The sequence below is a fragment of the Bison bison genome, unplaced genomic scaffold, assembly GCF_000754665.1.
Source record: "Bison bison bison isolate TAMUID 2011002044 unplaced genomic scaffold, Bison_UMD1.0 scf7180017864171, whole genome shotgun sequence".
Classification (NCBI taxonomy): Eukaryota; Metazoa; Chordata; class Mammalia; order Artiodactyla; family Bovidae; genus Bison; species Bison bison.
Genome location: NW_011494743.1, coordinates 3340353 through 3357953, shown reverse-complemented (window position 1 = coordinate 3357953; position 17601 = coordinate 3340353). Strand labels below are relative to the sequence as shown.

At 37.7% G+C, this 17601-nt stretch overlaps 1 protein-coding gene across 1 annotated transcript in view; it reads right to left on the bottom strand.

Annotated features, from left to right (window-relative positions):
• LOC104990119 (RNA-binding motif, single-stranded-interacting protein 3) overlaps positions 1–17601 on the bottom strand; it is a 682427-nt gene that overhangs the window by 326513 nt on the left and 338313 nt on the right. The window contains exon 4 of the mRNA XM_010842053.1: positions 10982–11073. Within this exon, the coding sequence (XP_010840355.1) occupies positions 10982–11073 (92 nt within the window). The remainder of the gene's footprint in view (positions 1–10981; positions 11074–17601) is intronic.

Genomic DNA, 17601 nt, shown 5'->3' with positions numbered 1-17601 from the left:
TTTCATGGCTGCCGTCACCATCTGTAGTGATTTTGGAGCCCAGAAAAATAAAGTCTGACACTGTTTCCACTGTTTCCCCATCTATTTCCCATCAAGTGGTGGGACCGGATGCCATAATCTTCATTTTCTGAATGTTAAGCTTTAAGCCAACTTTTTCACTCTCCACTAATAACTATGTATATTAAGAAGATCAGCTTTGCGCTTCAACTAGACAGTGTTTCTGTGGCTTCATTCAGTAGGGTGAATATACAATTTTGTGATCTTACCTCCAAAAATCAGTAATCATCAATCCATTGTCTTCTGATTTTTAATCCCATAGTAAATAAATAAAAAAGCTAAATTTTGTTTCCTTCTTAGTTAACCACTTTTCTCCCCCTGCATGGGTGTTTGTACATATTTTAAATAATCCCAAAATATCTGTAGCTATTCTGTCTTTCCATTTTGCTTAGAATTTGGTCAGTTTTTTCAATCTCCATGAAGGATGTATCAGTTCTGGAAAGATGGCTTTAGTTGACATATTGGGTTATTGCTTCTGTTTCAACATAATTCTCTTTCTGGAAGATGTGCTGATAATTACATTGGTTTCTACTCTCTAGCCTCCATGTACATTATGGTTCAGTTCAGTCGCTCAGTCATGTCCAACTCTTCGCAACCCCATAGACTGCAGCACACCAGACTTCCCTGTTCATCACCAACTCCTGGAGCTTGCTCAAACTCATGTCTATCGAGTCGGTGATGCTATCTAGCCATCTCGTCCTCTGTCGTCCCCTTCTCCTCCTGTCTTCAATCTCTCCCAGCATCAGGGTCTTTTCTAATGAGTTGGTTCTTCGCATCATATTCTCCCTCATTTTTTGAAAAAAATTGACAATTTTGTTTTTCTGTGTATTGAGAGAACTTCTTTAAGTCAGATCTTCAAGACATATATTTTATTTTCTACGGTGTCAGTTTTGTCCCTGCTACCACCAATATTGAATCCAGTTTTGTTAACACACTATCTTTATTTGCAATATTTCTTTAGTTCACTCAGTTCACTTTTTTCCTTGACTTAACATTTCTGGGCTTTTTTCTATTGAATTTGGATTCAAACTTGTTCTATTTTCATGATTTTTTGTTCCTTTCACAGCACATTTTGTATCTTCTAGAGAAGTTGATTACCAATATGGTTAACCTTCAGTATGACTGGAGAATCTTTTTAAAAAATACATATTCTCAGATTCTGCTTCTAGACACTCTTTATTGAAAACATTAAAAGAATGAAAAAAGTCTTGAATATGATGGTTAGCAGGGACCATCACTATAGCAGTGTTGGTATTTGACAACATGCTATGTATAATGTGGGCTTGTTTGTGTGTTTGAATATAATGTTTTCTTCCAAAAGCTAAGCAAGGAGAGAACCAAGGAAAACTAGACTTAGTTGTGTAAATTAATTAATAAGGCAGTGGGGTGTTAAGAATCTTAATTCTGCTCCAAGGTATAAATAGAGACTTGTATTCTTGTACATTTCTTGGAATTCATTTTCTGTTAATCTTGGTTTTTTGAAGTTACTCATTGATTATTTTTTTCTGGTAGCTTGCATATTTCATAGGGAAATGTGGAGTATCTACTTCAGGGATTACAAAACTAGGGCTGGTTAGATATTTTGAATGACTTCTACATCACTAAATCATTATTTGTTTTCCCTTGGAGTTTAGAATACATACTTCTGTGCATTTTATTCAACACTAAAGTATTCTCCAACAGGAATACTCTTACTTTGTTTGATATTGTATCTTTAAAAATTGGTGTAATTACTTACACAAATTACCAGTTTCTTCTAAAGCCAGATCCATATGAATATAAATGTGAATGTTAGTACCCCTATAATATGCCATTATTCTCATGGAATATGAATTATATTTTTGAACATTAATGATTTCAGAAGGTCTTTCACTTCTCCTGCAATTCACCTTTGAATTAGAAAATATCTACATGTAAAATTAATTTGACACTGGGCTTATCAAGCAGTTCTCTTTAATTATCTTAAACAAAAATAACAGGGAAGATAGTTTATATTTAATATAGAGATATTATTACCAAATGGATCCTAAAAGCCTAAAGTCTTTCATCAGTATAGGGGGGAAAAAAAAGAGTAAAAGTTACTCATCAGAATAAGAAAATGAGCCCTCAGTATCTCTTCACCTAAAAGTATATTCCTTTTATTGAAAGGCATAAAATTGCTTAAGTCACTTTTCCAGGGATGCTAAAAATAATAATAATAATTTCAATAGAGAAAGATAGGGAAACAAAGTTTGTATTTGCTTTGAATTTCACCACTTTCCTGAAGTTGGACATTGCCTTTTTGTATGGAATGCTTCTTAGACATGGAGAATGTTCAAATATGGTTTGGCCCGGAGACCCTGAGTTTGATTAATTCAAGTAGTGGATAAAATGTGTGTCCTGTAAGCGGGAAGGAAGGGAGCCCATCTCTGTATGAGGCTAGCTCATTCACAGCACTCCAATTGCTACCTCCCCTGTGTAATACATTTGTGAATAGCTTCCATAAATGTTGAATTGATATAAATCATATTGTAATAAATATACGATGCAGAGAAAATCAGAGATGGCAGAAGCCTATCATTTAATTTTATTATTAACTTTAAGCTCCATTTTCAAGCAATAGCTAAATTGGCTGTGAAGCTGTCAAACATTTTTATATTTGTTGAGTAATTGCATAGAAAAATGATGATAATTAAACAACTTTAAAAATAGACATTTTATAGATTATATGTGTGCATGTATGTATGTATATTCAATTGTATGTTAAACTCCCTTAAAGCTTTTAAAATGTAAGTGCTACTGATATTCATTTTCAATTCCTTGATGCATGTGTTCTTAAGAAATAAAGATGTCCATCTTATCCAATTACAACCATCACCTCCAGTCCATAGGTAGAATGATTACCTCGAACCATTTTTGGCAGACTCAGTAATTACATCCTCTCAGGTAATTGGTTGGGAAATGAATTAAATATCCCTGGGTAAAAGCTAGTTTAAGATCACAACATTTTATCAGAGTTGAAAATTATTTCAATAATCAACATTGCAGGAAAAAACAAAAAACTGCCAATCAAGATTACTCTACCTGCAAAGTTGTTCTTTAAAAAAAAAAAGGAAAAATAAAGATTCCGCACAAAATAAAGCTTAGGGAGTTCATCACTACTAGACTTGTCATAGGGGTTCTTCAAGCGGAAATGAAAGGCTGCTAATTAGTAACACAAAAACATTTGAAAATATACAATGCACTGGTAAATGTAAGCATGCAGTCAAACTTAGAATTCCCTAATTCTATAAAATAGTGGTGTGTTAACCATTTAACTCTAGACTCAAAGTTAAAGAAGATATTAAAAACCTACTATATACTAATTTGTTAATTACTACACCGTATAAAAAGAGGTAAATTGTGACATAAAAAATATAAAAGGGAGAAAATAATTTTTGTGTGCAATTGAAAATTACATTGTCATCAGGATAAAATAGACTATTATAAGATACTTTATGTAAGCTTCATGGGAGCCACAAAGCAAAACCTATATTAGATACATACAAGGTAAAGAGAAGGGAATCAAAACACATCACTACAGGTAATCAATGCATGAGGAAAGGCAGCTAGAAGAAAGGAACAAGGGCACTACAAAATAGCTAGAAAGATTAATGACAGGACGTCCTTACCTATCAATAATTACTATAAATGTAAATGAAATAAAACTCTCTAATCAAAAGGCATAGACTGACTGGATGGATTAAAAGACCTACCTAACTGCTGCCTACAAGAGATTCACTTCAATTTTAAGGACACTCATACTCTCAAAGTGAAGGGTTAGAAAAACACATTTGATACAAGTGGAAATCAAAAGAGAATAGGAATACCTATATTTATGCCAAACAATGTAAACTTTAAGTCAAAAACACTAACAAGAGACAAAGAAAGTCATTATATAATGACAAAGTGGGGTCATTCATCAAGAATATATAGCAATAAAAATATAAAAACACCAACATTATATTAAACAATCCTAATTTCTGAAGTGAGAAACAGATACAACAAAATAATAGTAAGGTACTTCATTATTCCACTTTCAACAACAAATAGATCATCCAGACAGAAAATCAATAAGGAAACATTGGACTTAAACTATATCTTAGTCCAAATGAACCTTAGAGACAAACACAGACCATTCCATCTCACAGTAGCAGAATATGCATTCTTCTTGAGCACAGAAGAAACATTCTTTAGGATAGGTCAGATAAATAAATATAAGAAAATTTAAGAAAACTGAAATCATAACAAGTATATTTTTTCAACTATAGTGTTATGAAGCTAGAAGTCAATAACAGAAGGAAAACAAAGAAAGTAACAAACGTGGAAATTAAACGACCTACTCCTGAAAAACCAATTTGTCAAAGAACAAATCAAAAGTATAATTAAAAAAAAAAAAACACATGTTGAAAAAGAAAAAAATAGAAACACAACATGCCAAAAACTCACTGGATGCAAAAAAAAAAGTAGTTCTAAAAGAAGTTTATAGCAATAGTAACAAAAATACAACACCCTTTCATGACAAACTCTAAACAAATTGAGTATAGAAGAAACATACTTCAACATTATAAATGTCACACACGACGAGCCCACTGCTAACATCATATTCAATGGTAAAGGTTCAAAGTTCTTCCTTTAAGATCAGGAATAAGACACAGGCGGGCATGCTCACCACTCGTCTTCTTCTTCAACATAGTGCTGGAAGTCCTAGCCAGAGCAATTAGGCAGGAAAAGAAAAGGCATTCAAATGGTATGGAAAAAGTAAACCTGTCTTTGTTTACAGATGATATGATCTTATATTACAGAAATCCCTAGACTCCATTAAAAAGCTGTTTGAACTAATAAATGACTTCAGTAAAGTTTCAGGATACTAAATCAATATACAGAAATCAGTTGCTTTTTTATACACTAACAACAAAATATCTGAAAAAGAAATAAGGAAAATAATTCCATTCACATTAGCATCAAAAATAATGTAACAGGTAGGAATAAATAAAATGTATTCATTGGCTTTCCCATCTAGTCACAGGAAGCAACATTTTCCCTATCATCTCCTTCTGACATGAGATCCTTTGAGAAAATTCTTTGGTTGGTGGGTTACTAGTAGGCCCCAGCAATGTAGTGATCCCTGGATACCAAATAGCCTGCTGACTCTCTATTCCTAGAAATGGCAAAAGCAAAGCAATATAAACAGATTAAAAGCAATATTAATACTGCTATAGATCACAAGAGTCTGGATGAAGAAGCCTGCTTATGTGCCTCTGCATTCAGAAGAGTAGCTTTGGTAGACAACTTCATGGGGCTAGTGGCTGAACTTTTAAAAAAATCTAGAATATTGTGTGCAATAGGTCCCTCATTCATTCACTAAATTTCTCCTCGTGGAATATAACTGTTAGGACTCCACAGAGGTGATGAGTTTTTAAAAATTAATTATATGGGGACTTCCCTGGCAGTCCAGTGGTTAAGATCCTGATCTCCTGCTGATGGGGACCTGAGTTCTAGCCCTGGTTGGTGAACTAAGATCCCACATGCTATTCAGTGTGGCCAAAACAATAATAATAATTGTAGGTATGTACATATTTGAAGTTACAGAATTTATTTTCCTTTATGCACTGACTTTTTAAATTTTCACTTATGATCTCAAAATAAATTATTTTCCCCTCAAAACCAAGACTAAGTTCACTGATTTATAAAAAAGAATTCCTTTCCTCTGGTACCAACCTGGTTCTCCACAATGGTTGACATGGCATTTTTATATTATCCTAATGGTTGACACAGTATTTTTTACATTATTCCTGATGATCTGACATCCTCTTGGACACCTGGTATCCGTGGTGATCACCTAACTCTGATTTATTCTAGATATCCCACAATGGGGTGATCCACCTTTGGTAACTGGTACAGCGTCATAGTTGTAGACCTGATATAACTTTATTTAAAGGCACTGAGGAGGGGGTGAGTTCTTCCCTGGAAGAAAGAGCTGTGTTCTGTTTCCTCATGATTGTAATTGACATGTGGGAAATAAGAAAGACAGCTGCTAAGCTGAAGACGATCAAAACTTGGCTGGTGGTAATTACTGACTGCAGAGTATATAGAGCCATTCTGGAGCTTCAAAATTTATGTCAGGAAAAACTCAGTTTCTAAAGCTGTGCAGTCCTCCAGAGAGGCCTCCATGAAACCCTGGGAAATAGAGGGCAAGAGAAATCTTGGATGGCAGGCATGCATGATGTGATTGGCTAACCAAGGAAACGCCTACACTGACAACACAAGAATTCCACTCCTGCCCAGCTGAATTCTATATGTATTAGTGATCAGTAATTTCTGTTTTCCAAACTCTCTGTTCCAAAGTGGTAGTTTCCCTTAGATCCATGTTTCCTGGTTTTTTTTTCCTTCCTGTTTTCCTGTTTTCCTGTCATTCTGTACTGTGGGAACACAGATAACTCCATTATTATTATTATTTATTTTTGGCTGTGATGAGTCTTAGGTGTGACACAGGGGATCTTCAATCTTCGTTGTGGTGTACAGGCTCTTTAGTTGTGGCATGGGGGATCTAGTTCCCTGACCAGGGATGGAACCCAGAAGCACATCGGAAGCACAGAATCTTCGTCACTGGACCCCCAGGGAAGTCCTGATCATTTGTTTTTAAAAGCTATGAGTTGCTAAGCAGCTGCTGCTGCTAAGTCGCTTCAGTCATGTCCGACTCTGTGCGACCCCATAGACGGCAGCCCACCAGGCTCTTCTGTCCCTGGGATTCTCCAAGCAAGAATACTGGAGTGGGTTGCCATTTCCTTCTGCAATGCATGAAAGTGAAAAGTGAAAGTGAAGTCACTCAGTCATGTCTGACTCTTAGCGACCCCATGGACTGCAGTCTACCAAGCTCCTCTGTCCATGGGATTTTCCAGGCAAGAGTACTGGAGTGGGTTGCCATTGCCTTCTCTGGCTAAGCAGCTGAGTCTGGGCCTATTGGAGATGATGATGTCCCCGCATGTGATTACAGGGTGAGGCTTTGAGGTGGGCTCCCTTCAGGAAAGAATGAATGCATGCTGCTCAAATAGCCAGGGAGATAAGCAATTCTTGCTTTTCTCCACTACAGGTCAACAAGCTAAAATATTCATCATTCTAGAATCTCTTGCAGCTAAAGGAGAAACCACATGACTCAGTTTTGGCCATTGAGATGTAAACACAAGTTCCTGAGCTAGGAGTCTGGAAAAGCTTTTCAAATTTCAGAATCAGTCTTAACATCCTTCAACCTTTTACCCTTTTCATATTCCTGGCTTAAATGTGGGTACAATAAGCGGCATTTTAGAAAAGAAAATGCAAATGTATTGATGAACACCATATATGAAGAATTGCAGAGCAGCCTTAACCTTGATGGCACTCAAAACATTCATTGCCTTTCTACAACTTTCTTGTTAATGAGTAAAACAAACACCTACAAGGTAAACTGTGGTTAGTTCGTTTTTTTTTTTTTCTTTTCATCAGCTGTTTTCCTTTTATGGTTGAGACATATTAATGACTTTCTCCTAAATACCCTAAAATTGGCAAGAACAGCAACACTCAGTAGTTTTAACCCAGAGCTGTAGCTATTCCAAGAGATAAACTACATGATGAAAATTCAGAATAAGAAAGAAGTTTTATTAAATCTTGATTTTCCAACACCTACCACAGTGCCTGCCACTTAGCAAGCAATTAAAACATTTGTTGATTGATCCTATTGATTGTATTTCTCAGAAAACTTTTTAAATAAAGTAACACTTGAAGCATGCATCATGATTTATGGAAAGTTCAGTAACAAATTTAAATTTAATGCATAACAATATTGAATAATTAACATTCACTGAATTTTAATATAATCTAAGTGCTATGCTAAATTATTTGTTATCTTTTTAGTTAATTTTCGCAGCAGTTCTATAAGCCAAAGTATTATTATTGGAGAATTTCAGAAATATTTAAATAACTTAGCCAAGTTCACACAGCCAGGTGGTACAGGAGCCAAGATTCAAAGCCAAGTTTATCTCCCTCCAAACCTATGCTCTTAACTGCTGTGTATTAATAAAATATTTTAAATGTGTTCTCCTAAAAGAAACATATCCTTTGATCCCTAAAAACCCTTTTTGGCAGAACAGCAAGTATGCAGAAAATGATAGTCTGTGTTAATGGTTATACATTATTAATCAATTACCACTTACTGAAGGATTTATTGTTTAATTCCTGTTTGTTGACAAATCAGCTGAATTTTTCATGTGCACACACTGGAGTTAGATATATAAAGCGATTCACTTGAAACGTTCCATGTTTGCTCCAGGTTGCTATTGGGAACCTAGGTTATTTGTGGCATTTTGCTTGAAAATCCTGGAGTCATTAAATTCTGAGTCCACAACCTGCATAGTAGGATATTGATCAGAATAAGGATGCAGGCAGCAATTCACTAGGTACTTGAATGGCAAAACATACAGTGCAAGTTTTCCACACCCTGCAGACTGCAGGTTTATATGATAATAAATGACAGTTATCACCAGGACAAAGAAAAAAAAGGCCACGGAATCCAATAGCTCAGTGAGAAATCTGCTAATACAAGTGGTCAAGCTTGCTCCATTTCATTGTCAAAGGGAGGCTATTTATTTGCTTCTGGGTAGTTCGATTACAGAGTCACTTGCTGCTGAAAGTTTTCCAGTAAGCAGCCGTGGACCTACAGCTCTAGGCTTTAGATTCAAAATCAGCGAGGAAAAGAGAATAAGAAGCTCCTCACAGATAGCACAATTGATAAGGCAGAGATCTTTAAGCAACTCCAGAAATGAAGTAAGTGCCTTTAAGCATCCCAGTTGGAATCTCCTTACTGTGTACAGGGGGCATGGGCAAGGGTCAAGATGCTGACTATAATTAATCATTTTTAGAAGCTCTTTAAAATATTTTCCCTTTTACAGTTTCCTGTCCAGATGAGATGTCAGTGATCGGTGTGTGTATATAAAAGAGAGAGAGATTCCTTGTATACCAAATGCTCAGAAACAAAAGGAAAATATTCACAATGAATTCTCAGTGGTTATAAAATCAAAGACAACTTTCTTTTCCTCTTGTGCAAGATACAAGTGGTTTTTATCTAACAAATAACTGTCTCTTTCTGAGAGACATTTGAACAGTGGAGATTATACAGACTGTTATCATTATTTCCAAACTGCCACAATCTAGCGATTTGCAAACTTTGGCAGTGTATCCAGAGAACAGATCAAAGATAAACGCCAATAACAAGGGTTTTACTTAAGCATGTGCGTCACTATTTTCTTGTCAATAGGTTCGAAATGCAATTTCTCTTTTGCATATCCCTAATAACTATATTTTATATCACATGTTTGCTGGGTATAAGAAGCCACTACTAAAGTTGCCAAATAACTTGATTCTTTTGTCAGGTAACCTTTAAACCAACACATGTATGTAATTCCCTTATTAATTACAAGGATTAACTTCATCAATCGTAGTTCATGACCAAATTCAAAACTTCCAGTCACAGTCCTGAGGAGAAATACATTACACAACTGAAAGCTTTCAAATTCTAATTTATCCCACCTTGAAAACAATTAATGTGTCATTAAGGGCAATGAGTCCACCAAAGTAATCTCTATGAGCAGTGAACCACAGTGAAAGGTTAACAGATACGGGAGGTATCTGCTTGCTCGAAGATGAAGAAAACCAAATAGCCCATCTCTAGTTATCAGGTGTTGAAACTGGAAAATGTCATCAAAGAATTTTAACAATGATAATAAAATCCTAATGACCAAAAAATTGACAACTTAGTGTAACTCAGCTCTCTCTGGGAAAAGTTCAGAGTAAGCATTAATATATACATAAATATAACATCAATGCATTAGATCAGTATTTCAAGACCTACTGACTTTCCACCTAACTTTTGAGAAGCCAGAGATCTACACATTCACTGATAGGAATCAGAAAACTAAAGTTACATATGAGTAACCCCCAAATGACCATTATTTTCAAACAAATATGTACCGAGCATTCCTATGTTATAACTGATATTTAAAGCATTTCTATTTGGAAATAATCCTAGATTTACAGGAAGGTCATATAGAGAGGTCCCCTGGGGCTCCACTCCATCTCCCCAAAGGTTATATGTTAATTTTAGTATAATATCAACACCAGGAAGTTGCCATTGAGTGAACAATATGTGTGTATAGTTCTATAGCATTTTATATGTGTAGATTCTTGTAATTACCACTGCAATATCAGGATAAGAAATTATTATAAATGATTTTATTTATTTTCTTGAATGTAAAAATGCATTATAATTTCAGGTAGAAAGTTCCATACTATTACTGGTTTTACAAAACAATAACAGTGTACTGAAAATTATTAATATATGGGAGACTGTTACCTAGGAAAACTCTATTTATAAAGGCCAAAGTGAAATCCTAGTAATACAGACAATATACGCTTGGGTTAAACTCATTTCCCTGCACAAATCAGACCATCCCCTCATTCAGGGATCATCTATCCCCAGCATGACAATGAGCAATTTTTCAACATAGTTTATCAAAGACATCTTACTGAGAACTGGACTCTTCCAAAACTGTTTATAGGTGAGAGCCCCAGATTATACATGCGTGCACATACACCTCTCCTATCTGGGGTAAAACAGAGCATTTCACAAGTGCCCTTGAATCGCCAATAAAGTAACCATAATAAATGAGAACATTAATATATAATCACAAACAGTCAATGAAATAAACCAGCCAGATTCTTCCAAGCCAAGTCTATGATGAGGTTTCTTATTCCTCCCTAACAAACATAATCCAAATGGTCACAAACTCCAATTTCAATTCCTCTCTTAGGAATGGAAAAACATACGATCACAAAAGAAAAAAGTAATAAAGCAGAACTGGAACACCGTTCCTACCTTGGCCATCTGTGCCTGCACGCCATTTGCCTTGAGAGACGCTACTGCTTTCTGTGCAGCTGCTGGGCTGTCGAAATCTACAAAACCATACCCTGTGAAAACACAAAGCCCCGGGTTAGCGCTCGCAAGCCGCTCTGTGTCACTGATGCAATGGGTATTTGTGGTCATACTCGCACTCATGACCCAGGTTGAACCATAGACCTCAATCTATGGCCCTTAGCATGTCAGGAAAGAGACCACAATATTAAACATAAAATAATGTGCTTATTTTCTAGAGGTTGCTTTGGACATTGGCTATGCAATCAGCAAGCTGATTTAGATTAATTTGGTGAATAAGGTAACATTATTTAATCATTTCTTTCTTCAGTGGCTTTGTTGTAAGAATTAGGAATACAAAATGCTGAAAAATGTAGAAAAGTTTATCTCAAAAGGTAATTTTCTAACCCTCAAAAAACTTGATGGTATTAAAAGCAGTGCTAGAACCGGCATGAAGTTAGTGCTAGCACTTAACAGTTTCTGGCATTCAAGTAGTCATTCAATAAATGCATGTTGAATGAATGAATGAAGGTGATGAATGAGTTCAGGGAGATTTGAGCCCAGTTCCAGTTGATTTCCAAGCCCATGTTAACTCATTATAGGACGTGTCTCTCTCAAAGATAACATCCTAAATAAACAATTTTGACTGTTAAGGAACTTATGATAAATAGACAAATATTCAAATGTCTTTTAAAAATAAGAAACAAAGACCCATGTCACTTATTTGCTATTTTTTAAAGCTTAAGTAGAATCTTAAAAGAGCATAAAAGTTGCCCATGAAAGGGAAAAAGTCATGTCTGACTCTTTGCAACCCCATGGACTGTAGCTCACCAGGCTCCTCTGTCCATGGAACTCTCCAGTCAAGAACATTGGAGTAGGTAGCCGTTCCCTTCTCCAGGGGATTGTCCCAACCCAGGGATCAAACCAGGTCTTCCGTATTGCAGGCAGAGTCTTTACCAGCTGGGCCACCAGAAAAGTCCCCAAAGGTGCCTGTGTTGTACTTTGTGTGCCTCTGTGTGTGGGTGTAGTGAGGCCAAGGAAGTAGCCAGTAAAATGTAATACATGAAAAAGGGGGATTTTGCATGCCCATGAAATATAGCTGTATTAGTCAGGGCTTCACCTGAGAGTAATTTCAGCTGCCAAAGATACTTCAAACTAGATATGATCAAGAACGTGTGTAGGGTACTCAAAGCCCATCCCACATGCATCCCGCTCCTCTTCTCTGCTACCAGGCAGGTATCAGCTCTGTATCCCCTTCCTTCTCTCATGTAGAAGTTTTGAGGAGCACTGCTAAGGCAAACCTCCTAACTGTGAACTGTGACCCTCTTCCCTGAAATAACTAAAGAGTGAATAGGAATTCAATTACCAAGTTGTTTCTTGTAATTAACTTTTTAATTTTCTCCCCTTGAATCTTGTCTTCTTTTTCTCCCTCCCAGCATGTTAACAAAAAATGAACTTGTTACTCATCAGTGTACCTTCCAATGCTCTTGAAAACCTTGGAAGTTTGTGTTTCAAATACACAAGGAAGCCTGCTCTGTTAGTACTACTGATTCCTCTCTTCCCACAAAATTCAAACTATGTGAGTAATATGAGGATTGCCATCCCTGAGATGAGTAAAATGAGGGAAAAAGAAGAAAAAGAGGAGAAAGAGCAAAATAAGTCTAGAAGTAATGTTAGGAGGAGCATATGATAAAATAAAAAATAGACTTTATTATGGGCCAACAACTGCCCTGGGTGGGTGATGTGTTGGCACCTGATGAAATGATAATAATGCAGGTGTCAATACCATTGTCCTCATGCCTGTTTATGTATTTACATACAGAAATCAAGGTGTAAGCCAGGTGACAAGACTGACCCCCCAAATCACAAGTTGCTTAATTGGTAGAGCAGGATTTGAAGCCAAATCTGCACAGGCTTTTCCAAATACACTGTACAATGAACCACTTTATAATCTTACTTTGCAACCTATTTCTAGAAGCCTCTGAAGCCCACCAGCGAGAGGTCACAATTCTTCAAAATCCCTTAGATGTTGAGGCTAGCATGTGGAATATAACAATCCCATAAAAAAAATTCAACCCAGCTCATTCAGTCAGTACACTTATCCGGGGGGTGATGGAGTTCTCAGCACAATGGGCTGCATGAGGTTTGCTAAGTCACCTTTCCCACCTCATGCTTTGGTCAATCTTCCTCATTCATTCACGGGCTGCTTTCTCATTCAATAATGAAATTCTATGTCAGGCACTATGTATAGAAGTACAGAGTATAGACTAGTGGGGACAAAATAGTTCCAGTTTGCATCCTTACTCAGCTTATAGTTGAGTTGGGAGCTGAACATAAAATGAATAACCACACAAATGAATCTATAATAACAAATTGGTTTGCCTTCCTTGAAAGAAAATGAGAGCATATACCACAGACTCTGATGATTGACTGTTACTGAAGGTTTGAAGAAAGCAGGGGCATGAGATGACCTGCATTTTTATAATATCACGCTCACTGGCTTGTCCTGAAGATGGGATTGGTTGTAGGGGAGGTGGGCAATAGGAGCGGGATCAGGGAGATGACCTAAGGGCTATTATAGTAATCTGGACAAACAGCAACTGGCCATGAAATCGAAAGGATGAAATGGATGGTTTGACTTACATGTGGGAGGCAGAATTAACAGGACCCAGTGATGCATGGACTGGGTTCGGAATAAGGGAAACATAACAGACAAAGATTACTACTGGTTTTTCGGCGTAAGCCAATGGGTAGGTGGAGATGTGATTTACAGAAATTGGGAGCCTGGAGGAGGAACCAACACGGGAGAGGGAAAATTAAAATATCAGTTTGAGACATGATGAGCCTGAAATGCCTGTGAGACATCTAAGAAAAAATGCCAAGTAGTAGCTGGATATATTTGGCTGGTGCTCAGAAAGGGGAACAAGACTGGAAATAAAATCTAGGAGGTCAACAGCATGAAGGTTCGATTTGCAGAAATGGAAAAAGACAAAAGTGCCTGGTGTAAGTAGAAACAAAGAGCGCAGGTTTGGAGCTAAAACTTCACCACTGAAGTGTTCGTGAGATGAGAAAAGGAGATCTCAAAGGAGGCTGGAGGAGAATCCGATGGCAAGAAAGAAGTGCAAAGGGAAGAAGATGTCTCAAAGCCAAAGAGACAGAGCGAGAGATCACTGCTGTCCAGTGCCACTGTGAGAGCAAGATGGGAGCTTGAGACGCCCAGTGTTTTAGGAATGTGAACTTGATTTATAATATTGGATTAGTTTCGGGGCACAGCTTCAGATTCTTCTTCATTATAGGTTGTTACAATACTGAATATAGTTCACTCTGCTGTACGGTAGGTCTTTGTAGCTTATTGTATGTACAGTAGTATATATCATGTATTCTTACCATGCTCAGCTACAGGCCAGGGATGGGGACCGAAGGCTGCTTGAGTGGTTGAAGAGCAAGAGCGAGATGGAGAAGTAGAGAGTGTTTGCAGTCTTGTCTGCTATTCTGTCGCTGGGAAGGAGAGTTAGGAGCCAGCTTGAGCCTAAGGGGTATGTGAGGCTAAGGAGCTGCTTATGTTTGTTGCTTGTAAGACGGGAGATGCTATGGTCTATGGTTTCCAACCTTAGCTATATGCTAGAAGCACTTACTTGCAAGCTTAAAAAACGAGTAATGCTCATTTTTCACCTCTGGGAAAATGAAATAAGCATCTCTGGGAATGTGGCCCAGTTGTCTGCACACACATATGTGTACCTATTCCCCGGCCTGGGTTACAGGACTACTGAGTATTCATTCAAAATATTAAACATGAATTTATTTGTTGCCCTGCTATGAGACAGATACTGTTCTTAGTACTTTTGCATACTGATAAGAAAGATCAAGCAGAAGTCAAGAGATTAAAGCTCAAGGCAGAAAGACATAACTTTTAGGATAATGTTCCTGAGAAAGTGGAAGTGTTAAGGGGGTTCTAGAACATGACTGAAGTGCTGTCCTTTGCTAAAACAGGGACCTGGTGTTTTGCTCATAGTAACTGGAAGGAAGAAAAAAAAAAAACATTTCCCAGGTGTTCTTTCTTTGTATATCTTTGTTTCTGGGACATAGCCTGAACTTAATAAACATTTGTCGAAATTAATTGACACCATGTTTAAAAAGATGCTAAGTTACTCCACGGGACTTATGTGGAGATTAACTAATAAAAGTGTCTTAATACACGTTGACTCTACCAAGCAGCCATGGTTCACTCAGCCACGCTGCCACCCAGTGAGGCCCCAGGGATTTCACAACTCTCGGCTGCTATAACAGCGTGGCTTCCTCCATTTCATCCACCCCACACATCCCACAGGACAGTACAAAATCGTGATGCTGAGCTCCAGGGCTAAACTCCAGTCCAAACAGAAGAAATCCCTGTCAGGGGAGGAGACTCCCTGAGCCTCCTCTGAATCAGGGAGGTGATGGGCGGACTTTGAGAAGAGTGTCTTTCCAAAGAGCCATCGTGCCAGCAAGGAGAGTGGCTCCCTAGTACAAAACATCTCTCCTGAAGACTCCTGGGAAACAAAGTTATAACATAATCAATGTTTTGAGGGCTTTCCTGGTGCTTCAGTGATTAAGACTTCACCTTCCATTGGGCGTAGAAGGTGGATCTTAACTTCCATTGGATCTTAACTTCCATACAGGGAGTTAAGATCCCTCATGCCTCGTGGCCAAAATAACCAAAACACAAAACAAAAGCAATATCATAACAAATTCAATAAAGACTTTAAAAATGGTCCACACCAAGAAAATATTAAAAAAAATATTTCACTAAGTTCTGTTTTTCATACGAATTTACTTTCACTAATTAAAATGAACGTGTACAGGTAAAACATCTCAAGTAATTCCCCCCAAAACGCCACGATTCTGGAGGAAAACACGGCACTCTTGAGTTTTATGTGACAGCGTATACTACATCACAAACGCAAAGAAACAGAATGAAATACGAAGCTGCCCCTAGAGAATAATGATGCATTTATGAAGGAATAAAGCAACTCCAACTTGGTTTCAATTTGCTCTCCTTAATGACAAATCATCAAGCCTGGGAACAGAAACCTCCATACCTACATCTGGTGAGGGGCAGCGTAGGGAGATTAGTTCAGCTCCAGCTAATAATGCTTTATGGTAACTGCTAAAATCCTCAGTAAAATGGGACCCACTGGAAACTCCGGCCCAAGAGGCTGGAAGGCCACTGGTCTCACTGCCTCAATTACATAATGAAGCCTGGCAGCAGGTTCAAATGGATGACAACTGTATGCCACTGTTTTCTCCATACACCCCGTCCTTGTTTTCCTTCCTTGTCAGGGGGAGAAGGCCAGCAGCTCTGCAATTAGCAGGAAGCAGAGAGCAGTGAGAAAGAGCTCCATGCTCCACGCTAATTAGGTCATTCGCCAAATGCACTCATTCCACTGGCAGATCTAATCAATGCTTTCCTGAAATGCTTGAAACTTGGTGTGTTAATTTAAAGTTTTGCTATTTTTTTTATTGCACTACAAGCCTAGTGACTTTATAAAGAAGCAAAAATATATTTATTTAGAAATTGTGACACAGTTCTACAAACAATGGTAATCCAGAGGTTTTTGGTTTTATTTTCTTTAGTATATCTGTAGGCAGCTTCTTGTGACTTTTGCCATTCAACGACACAATTGTGTGCCAATCCATTTGAATTCTGTTGCAAGTATCTTGATCCTCTTTTTAAATTTAGGTTTTATTTTATTTTGGAGTATAGTCGGGACATGAATGAGTGAGTAACAAGGAGCAGGGGGATAGTTAATTTGCACTGATGTGCGAGTTTCAGGTGTACAGCAAAGTGAGTCAGTTATACACACACATACCTACTCTTTTCCAGATGCCTTTCCCATATAGTTGATTGCAGAAGATTGGGTAGAGTTTCCTGTGCTATATACAACAGGTCCTTGTTGATTATCTATTTTATAATTTTATTTATTCTGGCTGTGTTGGGTCTTTGTTGCTGCCTGGGTTTCTTTCTAGTCGTGGCAAGTGGGAGCTATTCTTAACTGTGGTGCGTGGACTTCTCATTGCAGGGGCTTCTCTTGTTGTGGAAAACAGGCTCTAGGCACATTCAGAAGCTGATTTTCCCAGGCTGTAGAGCATAGGCTCAATAGTTGTGGTGCACGGCTTAGCTGCTCCCCAGCATGTGGGATCTTCTCAGGACAGGGATCAAACCAGTGAGGCCTGCATTGGCAGGATGATTCTTTACCGCTGAACCACCAGGGGAGCCCCTGATTATCTATTTCATATAGACATTTTGTAAAGGTCAGTTCCCAACCTCCTAATTCATCCCTCATCCACATTTCTCCTTTGGTATCAACTTTATCATAGTCAACAGTCTTTTTCATACTTCTGTATTGCTAGTGGCTCTTTAAATCCTTTATGTAAATTGCTTACACATTTACCCACTGTGGATGGTTCTTTGTGTGGGGAAGTGATACAAACCAGGACTGCTGGCTCAGATGTGTGGTGGCATGAGCCCATGAGCTGAGCAAGACTTGCTCTCAGACTGTAACCTCACACTGCTTTTCATGTTTCTGTAGGAGGACTGTCAGAAA